This window comes from Grammomys surdaster, unplaced genomic scaffold (genome assembly GCF_004785775.1).
Source record: "Grammomys surdaster isolate TR1022 unplaced genomic scaffold, NIH_TR_1.0 170, whole genome shotgun sequence".
Lineage (NCBI taxonomy): Eukaryota > Metazoa > Chordata > Mammalia > Rodentia > Muridae > Grammomys > Grammomys surdaster.
In genome coordinates this window covers 7,782,900-7,801,213 of record NW_021604618.1, presented here as the reverse complement: position 1 = coordinate 7,801,213, position 18,314 = coordinate 7,782,900, and the positions used below count along the sequence as shown (strand labels likewise).

At 45.7% G+C, this 18,314-nt stretch overlaps 1 protein-coding gene and 1 pseudogene across 1 annotated transcript in view; one reads left to right on the top strand and one right to left on the bottom strand.

Annotated features, from left to right (window-relative positions):
• The window catches only part of Abtb2 (ankyrin repeat and BTB domain containing 2), a 152,955-nt gene extending 140,085 nt beyond the window's left edge, over positions 1-12,870 (bottom strand). Inside the window, exon 1 of the mRNA XM_028767045.1 lies at positions 11,575-12,870. Within this exon, the coding sequence (XP_028622878.1) occupies positions 11,575-12,457 (883 nt within the window). The 5' untranslated portion in view covers positions 12,458-12,870. The remainder of the gene's footprint in view (positions 1-11,574) is intronic.
• Positions 12,871-14,582: 1,712 nt separating this feature from the next.
• On the top strand, positions 14,583-17,778 carry LOC114620719 (annotated as a pseudogene).
• Positions 17,779-18,314: the final 536 nt, after the last annotated feature.

Genomic DNA, 18,314 nt, shown 5'->3' with positions numbered 1-18,314 from the left:
TTAAAGACATGGCACTGTTATGCAATAACACTGTGCTGTCTTCTCTTCTCCCTCCTTCTGCTCCATGAGGAACCCAACCACATTCATCTCAGTGCTGTCCACAGAAACCAGAAACATTTGTTATTCCCTCTACTGGGAGCTGCTTTCTCCAGCCATGAGGGCCCTCACTGTGGCTCCTCCACTGGGCCTCCTGTCCTCACTTTCAGCAGGGCCAGCACCTCCCTTTCAGGACTTTATTCATTTGGTCTGCCATGCTCCCTGAAACACTGCCCAGTCCACAAGAGGTCTTTAGTAAATATTTGCTGAACAAATGATGCACCCCAAACTGAACTTTCCTCCCAGCTACTAACCCAGAGTCCCTACGCACTGTAACACTTTCTCCTCAGAGACTAGCTAAGTAGACAATATCATCTGTGAGACTTTACAAAGGTCCCATGACAGGGGGCTATTCTGATGAGTCTCAGGACAGCTCTACCCTGGGGCCTTGTATTACACTCCTACATCGAATCCCAGCACAGTTCTGGCTTGTCCTGTCTGTCCTGGGAGGATTAAGTCCAAAAGAACAGCTGTGAGCAATTTGCTTTCCAATTTTGTCTCCATGTATAACTTGATCTACCCAGCTCTAAGAAGAAAAAGAAACCACCAGGTCCCCAGTTCTTACAAAAGCACCCCTGCCTTATCTGGAACACTTCATTGATTTTCACCTTAGGATTTGAGTGGAGGATAGAAAGGAGGAGGACGTGAGCTATCTCATTTAATCTCACCTCTCATCCTAACCTCCCAAGTCCTGCTCAAACTCTGGGACTGAGAAGAATATGTTAAAGACTGCACACCTCAGGACAACAAGCTCTGCATCTTGGCTTTTGGAACTCCTGGCCTCCTGTCATCCTCAGTGGCTCTCATTTCCCCTCCTTTTTGAAAAACCAGGCCTGCCAATCCCAACAAACAACATTTAAAAATATCCTGCTGGCTTATGCAGCATTGCCTTCTACATTCCTCACAATGCCTATCTGTGTCCCAAGTAGGACAGAGAAGGGTGTAGAGTATTTATTTTTTTCTCTAGCTTCTCCCCTACTATAAATACCCTAGTCTGGGTAGGCAGGCTTCAAACACCAGCTGTATGAAGTCACCTCAGGGCTGGACCTCACCACAGTGCTGGCCTGCCAGGGCCTGGACACAGCTGTCAGGCAGTTTATGTCAGCCAGAAGTACATAGAACTCATCCTTCTGAGAGAAAGCAAAGCAAAACCTAAGTATAACAATCACAACAAATGCTAATGTTAAAAAGATGGCGTTTAGTCTCACTAGCCAGCTGGGTCTCAGAGGACAGCCTGCTTCAGCCAGGGCTTTTTCTTTCCTTGGGATACTAATTACAGGGGTCGACCCCAGGGAAATGATTTCACAGAGTTCTTGTGGGGTCCAGAAAATTTCCAGAGACAGAATGGCCCCCAGAGACTCTAGTCCAACCTTCTCATACCACAGAGATCCAAAAAACTGGGGTGATTCACTCCAGTCACAGAGAGGGCAAGCTCCTGTCCAGAACTTTCTTGATCCAAGTCTATAGTCCTCTGTGCTGGATTGTTCTAGATACTGTTGTATACAGTTCGCTTAGTATGTAAACATCAACTTATAACTTTCCTCACAGAAAATACTGATCTCATAGTTTAGAAGGCATAAACCAAAATGGTTTCCACAAAAAGGGCTAGGGTGTAGCTTGGTGGAAGAGTACAGGCCCTGGGCTGGACCCAGCACTTGAAAAACAAGCTTTCAACAAAAGCTTTTGTTGGGATGGTTTTCCTGTCTCACACTCTTAGAGGTTCAATTTCATCTCTCCCTGGACTCAGGTTTCTATTGCCAGGACTTCCAAGTTCAGTCTCCCTATTTAAATTTTGTCCTCGTGAAACTCCTCTTAGATAACATTTAGAAAGAAAGACCTTCAAATCATTAACTACATATGAGTCTATATGTAGTTCTGCAATACCCTCACAAAACTTATCGTTTTCAAGTGACAAGAAAATTTCTTCAACACACTGGGGTCAGGAAAAGGACACATACACACCTAAGGTGTTAGGCAAACAAGTATGATCTCTGCATTTTGCTGTCAGGGCTCAGCTGAACTCAAGGGACTCCAACCCAGATGAAGATAATTATAAAATGCTTCTATAATCTCAAGCATATAACATAAAAATCTTTATCAATATTCTAGAAACATATCAACAAGAGCTAGAGAAGAACTCCACATCAAAAATGAGCTGTCAGCGGCTAAGCCCTATGCTGGAAATTGAACACACCAAGTTAGACTTCAAGTCAATAAAGAGGTGTAAGACCCACTTAGCTCATCTTGTTTCAGGCTGTTCCCTGTGTCCACAGTGGGGAATTCTGCAAGAATAAACTCAGTAGTCTCCTTTAACAAGTTTACCACTCCCCACCTTTATTATGTACAGGGATCACTTTGGCCCAGAGAACTAATCAAGTCCGAAGCCAAGTTCAACAAGAGAAGCAAGGCTGTCCCTTCAGTTCAAGTTTGCTCATTTAAAAGTCTTGTATTACTTTCACAGCTACAACAGTGGACGGGTGCATTTTTGAGGTCAAACTTTCAATCAACAAGGGGGGTAACAGGAGGTCTGGGTTGTGGTTAGGATGAGCAGCAGAGCAGACACACTCCATTTCTGAATTATAAAAATAAAGTTTTGGAAAACTCTCGTCCAACACTCTGGCAGCCTTCTTCACATCTGGATAAAAGATGTGAGGTTTCTTTTTTTTTTCTTTTTCCTGTGTTATCTCCTTTACTCTTCCTTGTTATGTAGCTGAGCCTCCCAACCAAGCAGGATCACTTGCTCTCGTCAAAATGCACGCATTGGCTTGTAGGTCTTTCCCACACTGTCCCTTCCTTCTCTTTCTTGGTCGAAGCTCTGTTGTCCATGTCTGCATTGGCTCACAGGCTACATCTCCTACAAGGAGCCCCAACTCCCTTCCAACCATTAGGGTGCCCACGCTGGCACCTTTATAAAGCTTCAAGACCTTCATCTATAGACTGGAAACTATAGCTCCCTTGCAGAGAGGCTGGGTGGCTCAATGAAATTAGCCCATGAAAAGTCCAAAGATGGGTGACATCGTGCAATTAATGAGGGCTATCAGCACTGTTTCCATATTGTTTTAAAGAAGATTCCAAACATCTTTGCAACTATCCGTATGCATGCTATGCTGTCCCTCTTAGATCATAAACGCCTAAAAGCAACACTGCTTGTCCTCCAATCCATCTTGCTTACCTTGCACACAGCCACTTTCAGCAAAGTAGATCACAGAGGATGCTGGGGCATTTCTCAGGCTAACTTGGGCTATGTTTCTCCATCATCTCCTTCCAACTCAACAAGCAGCTCCAAACAATCAAAGCTGAAAACCCATTTAGGTCTTTTTAAAAACAGGCAAAGCCAGGCATGGTGCTATAGGGCTCTAAGCCCAGCAGTCAGGCTTTTTTTTTTTTTTTTTTTAAATTGGAGGATCAGGACCTTGAAGTCATTCTCAGCTACACAGTAGGTTGTAGGCATGTCCAGTTTACTAAGACTCTGCCTTAAAACTAACAAAAACAATCAATCAAGATGCTCACATCACAGATGAGCAAAACAGGAATCACCTGCCATCCACATGGCTTGGGAATTGGATTCAATAAGTCAAATCCAATATCCACAACAAAACTGCTCCCACAGAGTCTGGAGCATTACACATGCATTGCACTTGTTATCTTGACAGAGGTGGATATGTACACAGTGGGAGAAAGCTAACCTCACTGCCAGACTGCACATCCTAGGGACAGTCCATCCTGAGCAGAGCAAGAAGGTGCTTTTCCCAGGCTCCATAACTTCTTCCTACCTCCAGAAACCAATTATTAGTCATCAAGGAGAGCCTTGTGACTAACACTTGCAACCTGGGATCTGGGTCATGCTCCACCCTACATGAGAAACTCAAGTATCATACATGAGTCTTTAGCAAAAGGGAAGAAAATTAATGCATTCAATTAGAGTTTGTATTTTAAAAATGTCACTTCTAGAGATGCTTATTAAATATTCACAGTCATTGCATGAGTTGGCTACTACAGTTCTACCTTACAGAGCAGTGTTTTCCAATCAAGGGTGAATTTGTTTCCCATGGAACATCTGGAAATGTTGGGAGATATTTTGGATTGTCACAACTGGTGGCAAGAGGATGTTATGAAGCATCTTACAATGCACAGGACAGCCTCATGACAAAACACCATTCAGTTCCAAATGCCAATAGTGCCAACTTTGTTATACAAAAAGAAGCTAAGGCACAGAAGTTAAAGAATTTGTCCTACATCTCACAGTTCACAGATGAGGCTAGGAGCAATCACACTCAGCAGCCTTGCCCCAGGCTGTGCTCTCTCTAAACCCTCAGAATCCATAATATCCCTGGGACACTGAATATTCATCAGATGCAACCACTCTGAGCAGAAGAAGGGTCCCTCTTTGGGTAGCAGAAGAAAGAGACTTGGGGTGCTTTGCATGGGTTCACTAACAGGCAAAGCAGTTTGGAAGGCCCAACCTGTGCTCTGAAAGCAGATCACCTTGGCACAGTACTGTACTGATAGTTTTTCTCCTATACTCCTAATACCAAATACAGTTGGCAGCTGGACACAGTGGTGCACTCTAAGGAAATCAATGTACTCTTCAGAAAGGCTCTTCTGGGCCTGGAAGATGGCTCACTCAGGCTGGATCACTGGGGCTCCCTGAAGCCAGTATAGCCTACTCAGCAAGTTCTAGCCAGGTCACAAAGAGACTGTCTCAAAACAGACAAGGTGGACATCACCTGAAGAATAACACCAGAGGTTTAAGACTTCTGGCTTTCACATGCACATCCACCCACATTTACACGAAAATATATGCATATCCAGAAAGAAAGGAGGTAAGATTGATTGATTCTTCTGTACCCCGCCCCCAACCCTTTGAGGACCATTGGCCTATTGAAGTAGCTCTTACAGCTTTCTCTCCCTTGCATGTCCATGCATCCCAAGCTTGTTCACCCCTCTTAACCAAGGAGCATCACTCTGGCAACCCTTCAGCTTTTCCATACAGCTGAATGTATTGATCACCTAGCAGCTGCAACTTGGTAAAGCACTTCCCTCTGGGGCAGCCAACCTCCCTGCCTCTTCAAGAGTAGGAATAAAGGTGCCTTCAAATCAATGGTATCTCCAGTGTACACATCTCAGGTCCTGGAAAGCATTGGCTGATCTGAGGAGTTTAAAATGCCTAGCCATTCCCAATGGAGGAGTTAGAGTGAAGGCCATTGGAGCTGAAAGGGTTTGTGGCCCCATGAGGAGAGCAACAATACCAACCAACCACAGCTCCCAGGGTCTAAACCACCAGCCTGGGAGCACTTAGGGAGGGATCCAGGGCTTCAGCTGTATATGTAAGAGTGGAGGGCCCTGCTGGGCATAGGTGGAAGAAGAGATCCTTGACCTCATGAAGGCTGGATGCCCCAGGGGGTGGGAATCTTGAGGGTGGGGCGGTGGGAGTTGGGGGGGTAGGTAGGGGTTACATCCACAGAGAAGAAGGAGGAGGGGTGAGGGAATAGGGGGTTCCTGGGTGGATGGGGGATGGGGTAAAGGGACAACATATGAAATGTAAATAAAACATTCAATAAAATAAATAAATAAATAAAATGCCTAGACATAGTAGGCCATTTGCAAATAAGATCTATAAGAAGTAACAGTGTTGCTGTGAGTTTGACCCAACCTGACATTTGAAGAGTCAAATACCGACCTGTTCCTTGCTACTTCTGATTCTATGATTCTTTATAGCAAAAATGCAGACTTGAGATTTCAGCAAAATAGGGCTCATAGCCCTGGCCCAGCCACCATCACCGAGCTGCGAATCATGAGCTGCTGAGGCTCTCTGTGAAAAGCATCCTATGCACAGCAAGTTGATGGGAACTCAGCAAGACTACTAATCAGAAAAACTTTCAACTCAATCCTCTCACTGACTGCTCTGCTTCCGACTGAATCTGCTATAAACCTCCACCATGCTAGGTATCCCACATTAAAGGCACCTCTCTAAGCTAAAGCCCTCTAACTCACATCCCACTCGTCTTATCTCAGGGCTTGGGAAGCAGCTAGGAATTAGGATAGCCACCAACTGAATAATGTCCTCCCCATGATATGCCCACCTCGAATGATGCTTCTGTTCATCAAGAGCTTGAACTTCTCGACTCTTAAGGGGAAGAGTCCTTCTAACATGTAAAAAGAATTTAAATGCAAACCTTGGAGTGAAACACGCTGTGTGGTAAAAACCTATAAGCAGCCCTACACTCGCAGAATACCTAAAAGTTAGAGATTGTGCAGATTCAGGGAAGACAGCGAAGCCCTGAGGTCACAATCTGATGGAGAGGCAGGAGCAGGAAAGGATTCCAGAGCATACCCTGGATGCTGTAGAAAGTTGGCTCTTCCAGCTCAGAGTAGGGAAGTCAGGTAAAGCTTTCTAGAGGAGGCCTAACAATTCTAGCTTGTTACTCATGCTACCTAAGGCAGGGGCTGCATTTCTGGGCAAACGGGGAGGGGGGGGATGGGAGGAGGATAAATTAGTTTTCATTTCCAAAGCTTGCTTTGTTTCAGCTCTGTGAGCTCCCTTGGCTATAATACAACAGTCAGAAAGAAGGGAGGAGCCCTCCTCTCTCAGTCTACCCAGGTGTTAAAACTGATTAAACAGCAACTCACAGCTCAATTAACCCTTGCTCCTTTGGCTAATTATCCCAGTGGAAATCCATCCCACAACCTCTTTGACAAATGAAGACTACAGCCAGAATTTCCATTCCTGCTTTAGACACAGCCTCTTTATTTCTTGGCTGCAAATGAGATGTTGACTCTTGTCTCAGATGGTAAATAAGTAAATAATTCAGAAAACTCCTTAGTCACTGTTTGCAGCCAAAACGCTCCTTAGACAGAAGTGTCCATATTATCAATTACTACTAACGAAATTTCAGAGAGGCCTTCCTTGATTGCCTCTCAAACTGTCCCCACCTACCCCATTATCTGAAGCTAAACAAACAAATAGAAAATGCCACTTGGTAGGAGGGGACAGAAAGACCATGGGTTAGAGGCCAGCCTGGGTTTTATAATAAGATCATGTGTAAAAAAAAAAAAAAAAGACCAATCAATGTACACACACACACAAGTAAAATGGAAATACCCCTAAACTTAACAAGCCAAGGTCAATCCCAAGAACCCATACAGTGAAAAGCACTCACTCGAAGATGTCCTACGACATCTACATGTGCCATAGTATGCAAATGCCCCCTCAACACAATAAATAAATATTATTTAAAAAATTTAGACCTGAATACCACCATTATTCTGAGTAAATCTTTGTTTACACTGTCTTATTCCTCCACTGGATTACACACTTTGAGGATCAGCACACCACCACTTAATCCACTGCAGTTTAAACAGTGGGGCGCAGTCAGTGGTGAGTAAGTATTTGTTGATTGCATTGCTACTATTTACTGAGTCTTTACTTCATGCTAAGATCTTTTTGATTTTTATCCTCATGCCAATCTTATGAGCTAGGTATTATTATCCTCCATTTTACAGATTACAAAACAGAGGCCTTGAACTACTAAGAATTTTTCCCCCATGTCCATCATAGAGGTAGGCTTCAAACTCTTACATTTGCCACTGTGAACGAGCATGTATACACTCCACATACAGTGCTGGAATGAGAATCACTATCGCACCAATTAACTGAGAAAAAAAAAACTGATTTCTCTCAAAGGCCATGATCATTCACAAAATCTTAGTAAGAAAAATGGCCAGGAAGGAACTTAGAAAGGCTGTTCTAAATCAAACCTGCACACATAGTTCCTTGAGAACAAGAGGAGAGGACTGAGGGAGGGAGTGGAAGAGAGATGTTTCTATTTTCTGCCAGCCCGCTGTTTATAAATACTGCCCTATTAAAGAGGTTTCTCTGCTTCCCATAAGGAAGTCGTGAAGATCTCAGGGTTTAATGACTATGCTCTGGGATCCAAGACATCAATACCAAATGATCAACAATGTATAACTCCTGCTCCTCTATGGAGCTGGGATCCTATTTTATAAACACTACAGAACTTTTATCATCCGTCTCAGGCTGAACAAAACCATATTTGTCTGGCATTCTGAGTAATGGACAAGAATAGATGCATCAGAGCTCTTAAACTCCTTGTTGGAAGACATTAAAAGTTTAAGAGCTCTATATAGCTGAGTCAAATGCATGTGCCCATGCTGTGTAATTAGCAAGCACAACAACAATACATATATAATTTAAAGGGAAGACCCAGCAGGACAAGAATACCAACCAGCACTCTCCCTTCCCATATGTAGGCACTCCCCACTTGGTCTTCAGCTGTATAAACTGTAACCTTGCTGGCTTTGAGGCCACTTTAATATAAAAAATGTTTAGAGCTCTTCATTTCTTTCCTAAGTGGTTTAGGCTTCTCTCTGAAGACAGCTTTCCAACATATGCAATTCATTGTTTCTCTAGCAAACACTCATTTCACTGTCTAAGGGGATTTAATAAATCAGCCTAGTCCCTGGTAAGTGAGACCACCCCCTAGTTTTTATGTACGAGAAAGTGGCATCGAAGTTACGAAGGGGAAGACAACAGTTACCTCTCCCTGGAAAAGTGCCTAAGAGACCAGAGAACTCAGAGGGAAACACTTAGGTGCTGAGCATCCTAGGGAAAGGAAGTATTCCTGCCTGCTGAAGGTGTAAGGTGAAGGTCAACCCTTGGGAGCAGAAAAGCCTCACTATCCAGTAAAGAAGTTGCCTGTGTGCTCTTAGAAGAAACGACCTCTGACCACTTTGCACATGCAGGTACTCCAACAGGCAGCTGCTCTTCAAGCCTTGGATTGCAGTCAGAAAAAGACATTCAGCATGCTGGGCTCTGGCTGAGCATGAGGACATGCATGGCTTTGTTTTGTGTCCATCGTTAGTATAATTTGGCTTATGGGGTTAGGGTTTATGTGCTTTTCCCCAAGAGGTTTTACTCTCCAGGTTTGGTCCAGGCCCCACTGTACTAAAGGCTTCCCTCAGTACAGAACTCTTTCCCCTGGGCTATGACAACTGGATGGAAATCCCCTTGCCCTCCACTTCCTCTCCTGGAACTAGTGTTCCCAGCACTGAAGCCACAAACTTAAAGTATGAAGCATGATTATCAGTGGTGACATCATCAACTCTTGGATTGACCTCAACTCTGACCTGAGAGCAGGAACATTAAAAGACAAATATTCTTGATTCCAAGAATGTTCTGTGGTAGTGTCAGAAATGAAACCCAAAGCAAGGAATATCAAAATAAGCTACAATGAGTGAATACAGTGTCTTCCAAACTGGGCCTAGCAGGTCAATTGCTCTCATTGAAGGCTGATGAAACAATGCTATGTAGCACGCCAGGTTCAAGGTCCAGTTTTATTATTTAGTATCTGTGCAATCTAAGCAAGGGACTGAAATGTTGAGCCCCTTTGTCTAATGGAGATAACACTATAGGCACTTTATATCTTAAAAAAAGCAAAGCATTTACCTGTTCTCACACCATAATCAACACAGAACGTGTAATTTTTCTATCTCCCAAAGTTGGGGACTCCTCCACTGACAAGCAAACAAGTGGAAAACACACACAGCTGGGTGTCCTCTAGTTCAACTCAATTAAGCCCTGACACTATCAGGAGATAACCCCAGGTCTCGTCCTCGAAGGTCAGTCTACCCTCAAGTCCCCGGTAATTTTCACTCATGCTTCTGACCAACTGGCTGTATAGCCAGGTTTCCACAATACTCTCTTCTGATTTAGTATTCTAGAGTGACTCACAGAATTCAGGGAGGCATTTATCAAATTATTGTTTATAGAGGTTACAAGGCTACAGGTGAAGACCCCCACAGGACAACACAAGGAGGAAGGTGAGTCCCTTGTCTTTCTGGTGTTCAGCTACCCAGAAGCACCAAGAAACTTCTCCTCCTGAGTTTTTTTAATGAAGATTTTATTATACATGCATGATTGATTAGAATCTTAGCAACTGATTGATCATCAATTTAACCGTCTGTCTTGCCTCTCTCCTCTTCTGGGAGGCTGAGGCAGAAGTCTGAAGGTACTAACCCTTTAAAGACTGCTTTATTCTTTCTGGTGACTAATCCCCACCCTGAAACTACCTACAGGTGGCAAACTCTTAGTCATTACCATACAAGAATATATTTTCATTTTGGAGATTCCAGGAATTTTAGAGGTTGTATGTAGAAAATGGAGACAAAAAAACTAAACACACAGTTCACTGTTTCACACTGCCAATACACACTGGCTAATTTATAAAAGTGGTCATCATATATAGAGTGCTAAGTACAGTGACTAGTATTGGTATTCTAAATTTTATTGCTCTAAATTTAGCTCCAGAGTATGTTAAGCCACATTGTTCTAAATTTTAACTATCATGAGTATGTGAAGCCACATCTAAATTTGACTTTTATCCCTTTCCAGAATCCACCTGGTCTCCTCCACTACCTGCTTATTTGCCACTGAAAGCTGCACACAAAGTGACCCTGCCAATTGGACCATAAGGTTGGTCCATCTTAAATAATACATGGTGCCAACCCCTGAAACTAGTGTCAGATAAGCAGTTTGCTGTTGAATGCATGTCATGCTCTAAACGACCATAGCCAATGGCAAGTGCTTTGTTTTCACCTTGGCACTGAAGCCTTGCATGCCTTCAGTTGGGGTGTAGCTACCCAGTGCTTAGTTTTCCAGACTCCGTACCATGCAGCTGCCCATCCCCCATAATCCATTCCCATAATGTGGTTTACTGAGCCTGTCATCTTTCCTTTCAGGAAAGCCTAAAAGGTTGTGCATTTAATTTAACATGAGGTTTTAATCAAATGCTTACTTGGCTAATGACAGCTGGAAAATTCAGCCCCAGAAGCCAGCATGTGGCTGTCTTTCTGGGAAGGAGATTCAAGAGTCCCTAGTTTCCCTCACCTCTGGGCACATAGTTTTAAGAGCTGGGATCTCTCCTTCCACCTCCTGTCAAGAGGCCTGACTCTGAGCATCATTAAGCCCAGACTGCAGCACCAGAACCTGGGCTCTCCACTCTAATCTACCCACCCCATTTATCCAAGGCTCAGGGGTTGAGAGTACAGACCCTTGGGCTGCTTGCTGCCACTGTGCTGAAGAAAACACCAGGAAAAACCATAGTAATCTGACCTATTGTGGAGTGAAAATAGACTCCTAGAGATCCAACTAAACAGGGCAAACCATAGCAGGGCAACAAGTCTCACTTTAGAGGGTGGTTCAGGAGTAGTTTGGTCCACACACCCATCCTCACCCAATTAATGCACAGTCAACAGAACACTAATCACAACTTTATCCTCCAAAAGTTAGACACCTAAAACAACCTTTGACAAGATTTCCACTTAAGAAATCTCCCAGAATTCCATTTCTCTCAGAGACATGGTTCACTTCACAGCTTGCTCCTAAGAAAATCCATTCCTGGGGTGACCCACCCAGCCTGTATGTCCAGGTTCCCCGCATCCATACCCTCTCGTGCTTACCATTGGCGTTCTTGCCGCAGATGAGATGCTCATAGGGTTGTAGGACTCCCCAGAGCTCGGCGTCGTTGTTGATGACCATCTCCAAGGCCTCAGCAGATACCTCTCCGCCTCCTGCCCCTCCGCCATCTGGGCTCTGGCTCGCCAGCACCCGGGCCCGGATCTCCTCCACCAGGTTCTCCATGCAAGCCGTTAGCGAGATGGCCGCGTATTCATGGATGCGCACAGAGATGCGAGTGTCCACCATCCAACGGAAGAAGCGGCCCACGGAGAAAGTGAGGCCGCAGCGCGCCGACTTGCCGCGGCGCAGCCCGTCCCCAGCGCTCATGCTGTAGAGGGACAACGCCTTGACCGCTGCCAGTGCGCAGCTCTCGGCCAGCGCCCAGCTGTGCACCAGGCGCACCGCACTCTGCACCTCGAAGCGGGTGCACTTAGCGTGCAGCACGCTAAGGCGCTGCGCCTCCCGGGCCACGCGGATGAGCGCCCGGCGGAGGAGTCCGGCCAAGCGCCTCACAGCCTCAGCGGAGAACGAAGGCAGCCTCCGGCCGCCGACGCTTTTGCGGAGCACCCGGGCCACGTCTCCTTCGGTCCAAGGGAACTCCTCCAGCTCCGGGAGCCGTGGGCAGCGCGAGAAGAGGTCGGCCACTTCGGGATCCTCGGGCAGCACTGTGTTCACCGTGTCCCAGCTGTTGTGGCGGCTGTTCATGGAGCCGGAGTAGCACCACCAGGCCGCCCCGCGGTGCTGCTGCGCCGAAGAGTTGAGCGCCTGCGAGTTGGACTTGGAAGACGAAAGGCTGAGCGAGCGGCAGGAGTCGCCGGCCCCATACCCGGAGTCCAAGGTCAAGTCCTCCAGAGTCTTCAATGTGGAGCTGTACGTCCCGGCCATGGGGAGCCTCCACGCGCGGCCTCGCCGAGCGAGGGGCTCTCACTGTTCCATGCTCACTTGCCCCGGGGCGGAAACCAGCTCTAGGCTCTCGGAGGCACCCTCCGTGCTCGCCGCGCCTCGCCTCGGGGCCACAGCATCGCCCGCGCACAGGCCGCTGGAAGGTAGGCGAAGCTCTCAGCCGGTCAGAGCCCCACGCCGCCGTCCGCGTCCAGCCGCTCCGCTGTCAGCGAGCGGGCTTCCCCGCGCTCCTCCTCTGAACTCTCGCTGCCAGTTCTCAGTTTGCCTTACCGAGCGTCCAGAGAGTCCGTCACCACACAGAAGGAATCCCGAGAGAACGGGGCGGCCACCAAAGAGCCAGGCGCCGGAGGTCCGTCCGGGACCAGCCGGTCAGAAAGCGCTCCACAAACTTCTACACGGCGCGGGTTACAGACACAGATAGGTCCTCAGGAGCGGCCCGCATGCAAATACACCCAGGCGGTTCACCAATCATCATCCACGCCGGGCAAAGGCTGCGCCAATGGTTTCCGAAGGGGGCGGGAAATATGCAAATCTTACTCCGCTTGGGCGAAACCTCTTGTCAGAGAGACTGAGGATGGGGTGTAGCGGGTGGGTTGCGGCCGAGGAGGGGGAAGAACAAGCGAGCGAGCTGGCAAGGAGGTGGGGCGCAGAGACCCAGAAAGCAGGGGGAACCCAGAGAGCAGGCCCCAGCGCTGAGGACTAAAAGATAAAGGAGAAAGAAAAGCCCCGATGTACTGTCCCTTTCCCGCCTTCTAGGCTTTAGACTTAGGCAGGCATCTCCTTGTGAAGCTGTGAGTAGCCAGCCCAGGGAAGTAGAAAAAAAAAAAGAAAGAAAGAAAAAATAAAAAAGAAAACGGGAGACCGGACCCACCTTTCTTGTCGATTTTCTACCAAGCCCCTCCTCCTCTTTTGAGAAATGAAAAACTAATTATTCTTGGAGGGAAGGGGAGCATCTCTGCTTCTCTTCTCAAATCTGTCTGGTTTTGTTTATATTGCCTTTAGGCTCCAATCGGAACAGAATATCTTAAGCTACGACCTGAAAATGGCTCGTCACCCAGAGGCCTGTGATCACACCCCTGTGTAGGTTCATACTGTTTTACAAAGATTACCTCGGAGGTGGGAGTCCTAATCTAAAGAATGCACGACTTCCCTCTTACCAGTGTACTGTCAGGCGGATCCTTTTTGTCCGAGGTGGGAGGAGTGCCTGGTGAGGAATCAGATGAAAAATGAGGACCTGTGCCGAATACCTCATGCATGCAGGTGTTCCCTTTTAAGGGCTTGCTGGCGTGATGTGCGGGTCGGCAGGTCTTCTGCCCCTCGGGGCTCGGTGCCTCTTGGGTACAGTGAATTGCTGCCCTTCCAGTAGCGCCCAGGTGCAGTCCAAGCCGCTCACTAGAGAGCTACTGATTGCACAGATCCACGCCCAGCTCTCGCAGGACCAGCTGCTCCTCCATAACTATTCACACGCACGTGCACAAACGTGCACCAGCCTCCTCCAACAGAACTGCAAAATCAAAGCGCGGATTGTGCACAACGTTCGTCCCAAGTCCTCTTCGCCAGCTCCTGAATGGCTCCTTTGTGCTGTGCTTTACAGTTCTGACCTTGGGCTGTGAGTTGGATATGAACTAGAAAAGTCTGGTTTGTCTCTTTCCTTAAATTAATGATCCCTTTCCCCGTAAAACGACTTTTTTATTTGGCGGTTTTACTTAATTTTTCCTTTCCTGGGGTACATAAGACGTTGCCTCCTGATGGTTTGAACTGGAAACAGAGTCAAGGATGGAAGTACTGTGCAAGGCATAAGCCATCAAATTAACATAGTCACATTTTATAGAGGCAAAATTAGAAGTCAAATTAAAGGTTCAACTTGTCTGAAAACACGAAAAAACCGTTTGATGGATTTAATACCTATTACAGGAAGTATAATAAAGGAAATATCGTCCTCTAGTGGATATCTAGAGGAAATAAAGTTTTTTCTTTGTTCATTTTCTTCAAAAATAAAAGCTTGACTGGAACTAAATGGGTGATTTGGAGTGCTTCTTACACAAAATATGAGATATTTGTATTGATGTATTTAAATCACATGATGACTTAAAATATAAAGATAAACATGCCCAATTTGGACATAGGCGAGGTTATTCGTGTCTGTAACCTCAGGACTGAGGAGATGAAGCAGGAGGACTTCCACAAGTTTGAAGCCAGTCTGGGTTTTGATAAACCAAAAAGAGGTAAAAAAGAAAAACACCGAGAGTGAAATCTTGGCGTTTCATGGATGTTAAACTGACCCACAAAGGTTCTAGACAACTGGATTTCTTTAATAGGTAGCAAGGAAATCAAGAGAAGAAAGAGCAGCTCTATACATTAAAAGATACTTAGAAGATACATCAACCGATCACAAGCTACAGAACTTATGTAGTTTTTATTTAAAACTTAATAAGCATTGGGTCAGAGAAGTAGGTCAGTGATTAAGAGTCCATACTGCCTTTACAGAAGACCTAAGTTCAATTCCCAACACCTACACTGGATAGCATGTAACTCCAGCACCTTTGGCCTTCATAAGCACCTTTACACACACACACACACACACACACACACACACCACCTAGATCTAGAATTGCTCATGCCAATAGTCATACAAAGGAAGTAGCTTTAGGTAATCCTTGGAAAATTTTAACTTGGGTAAAATCTCCTATTTTGTTATTTAGAACATAAATAAAATACAATCCGAAGATTAGAGTACAAAATCCACTAAAATGTATCTTGAAAGTGAGGGAATTATAATCTGAGCTATCTAAATATAAGTCAAACTGTTTTATGAGAAAGGTAGATTACAGCCTGAGCATTGAAGAGTGGCAAAGTTTTAGGTAAGTTTGTGGATCATCATTGACAAATTTAGCAGTTATGTTAGTTCCTATGTCCTCTTGACTAGGTCAGTGTGAGTGTAAAGTTGGAGTATGGTAAACTTTAGGCTAGTGGGCAAACAGATGAGGTTGCATGGCACAATTTAAAGATTTATTGTATCTTATGTATATGAGTGCTCTGTCTGCATATAGAGCCTGCATGCCAGAAGAGGACATGGTTGAGAGCCACCATATGTGTAGAGAGCCATCAGGACCTCTGGATTCAGGAGCTCAGCCTATACTCTTAACTGCTTAGCCATCTCTCCACCCCCTCCCCCTTTTAAACTTATTTTAATTTTATAAGTGTTTCATCTGTGCACCATGTGTGTTCTGATGCTTGCAGAGGACAGAAGAGAGCATTGGATCCCCTAGAATTGGAGTTACAGACAGTTATGGGCTGCTATGTAAGTCCTGGGAATCGAACTTGGTTCTTTTGGAAGAGCAGCCAGTGATTGTAACTGCTGAGCCATCTCTCCAGCCCAGTGTAGGACAATTTAACACAAAGTCAGGCTGTTTAAGTTTACAGGAAACTTGTTAAACTCTCATGTACTTATTTGTGTCGGGCTGGAGAGATGGCTCAGTGGTTAAGAGCACTTACTGCTCTTCCAGAGGACCTGAGTTCAATTCCCAGCAACCACATGGTGGCTCACAACCATCTGTAATGGGATCTGACGCCCTCTCCTGGTGTGTCTGAAGACAGCTACAGTGTACTCACATAAATAAAATATATAATTAAAAAAAAGAATTTGTGTCAAGGGAAGTATAACTGATATCTGAGCTGAGATTTGTCTGACCCTCTTTTCTGCTGAAGGGTTCGGGATGGCCACGTTCCTGCCCCCCTCGATGGGCGCGGGGGTGTTCCGGCCGCCGCCAATGCAGTCGCTGCAGGAGCCCGGCAGAGCCATTGTCGCGGAGCGCGCCGCAGCCTTGGGCTGCGTTAAGCCCATCCACAGTAATGGCCACAGCCCTACCTAGGACCCTAGGGGAGCTGCAACTGTATAGAATATTGCAGAAAGCCAATCTGCTTTCTTACTTCGATGCCTTTATCCAACAAGGTGGTGATGATGTCCAGCAACTGTGTGAAGCTGGAGAAGAGGAATTTTTGGTGCCGCCACCACCTGTGTGTAGAGCTTGGGTCAGGGCAAGTCAGAGGTGGAAAGTTTAGGACTACAGAGCATCAGCGAATCCAGACTTTGGCAAGGACACCACGCCACTGAACATGAGCAAAGTCTCTCTCCAGCAGACCTGGGTTCCCAAGTAGCAAGGCCCTGGATGCTGCTGCGGCACTCTCTCTGGTCGAGTGTGTGGCGCGGAAGGCCTCCACGCTGCCCAAAAGTGACTTGAATGAAGTGAAAGAGCTGCTGAAGAACAATAAGAAGTTGGCCAAATGATTGGTCACATCTTCGAGATGAGTGATGAAGATCCACACAAAGAGGAGGAGATTAGAAGGTACAGCGCCATCTATGGGCGATTTGACTCCAAACGAAAGGATGGTAAACACCTCACATTGCATGAGCTTACTGTTAATGAGGCAGCACTCAGCTGTGTGTGAAGGACAATGCCCTGCTGACCAGAAGAGATGAGCTTTTTGCCCTGGCCAGGCAGGTTTCTCGAGAAGTCACCTACAAATACACTTACAGGACCACCAGGTTAAAATGTGGTGAAAGAGATGACTTATCTCCAAAGAGAATTAAAATGGAGGACAGATTTCCGGACTTCCAGGAAGCTGTGCCAACACACTTCCAGCAGGCCAGAGAGTGAGGAGCTTGCAGGTCTCAGTTCACAGGCTGAAAAGGGGATGGCGAAGCAGATGGAGCTCCTGTGTGCCCAGACCGGCTATTAGAGGCTGCAGCAGGAGCGGAGACTCAACGGCCGGGCTCTTCAGGCAGAGCTCCAAGGAGCAGAGTCCTGATGGCGGCCTGACTTCTGATGGCTCCGATGGGCAAGGAGAAAGACCTTTGAATCTTCGAATTCCTAGTGTGCAGAACAGACAGCCCTATCATTTCGTGGTGGATGGGGAGCTGAGAAGGCTTTACTCCAGTGATGCGAAGTCCCACTCATCAGAGAGCCTTGGGATTTTAAAAGACTATCCTCATTCTGCATTCACCTTGGAAAAGAAAGTTATTAAAACAGAGCCTGAAGAATCAAGATAGCTGAGATTTTCCTCCTGTTCTCTGGAAATGGCACCAGATTCAAGGATAATGCTCCATCAGAGATTAAGCCTTAATAACCAGTGTTGCCTCATTCAGCTCACAGACCATAGCCAAAGCATAAGAACTCACACAGTAGTCTGTGGACACCAGGACAAAGCAACAGCCACAGAAGAGGGAATCAAGAGAGCATTGCAGTGTAACATGCACTGACCAGTTACCTTCCTGTGTAAGTTGCTTGTGTGGAAAGGCTCAATATCGTAGGCATTCACTATTTAAGAATGTACAACGTGTCTTTGTAATTTATAGAAGCAAATCTAGGTATTGATACCTTTCAGTCTAATAGATGTGGATACCATTCATTTTACTTGAAATTTTGTTGTCAACTTATGTGTATTTACCATAAATGTTATGCATCAGCATTTAGAACTTTTGCAGTCATAGAAAGAAAGCCTGGGCAATGTAGTTATTGGCAAGGAGACTGGAGAAAGATGGAAGATAAGCACACAGTTTACACCATGGAGAAGGCTGTGTGCTTAATACTTGGTAACATTGATTTTGATTAATAGGAAATATGTAGTTGTCACTAAATAATTTCACTTTCATTGGTTTAATCAATGCACAAATTAAAAATTGGAGTAACATTCCCAAGATGAGGTAGGCTACATGTATGACAGCTGCTCAAGATGTAACCAAGGTTGGACAGAGGACTTGAAATAAATGGATTAATGTGTCAAAGCCTTGACTTAAACATTGATATTTCAGAATATGTTAAATTAAGGCATAGTAAGT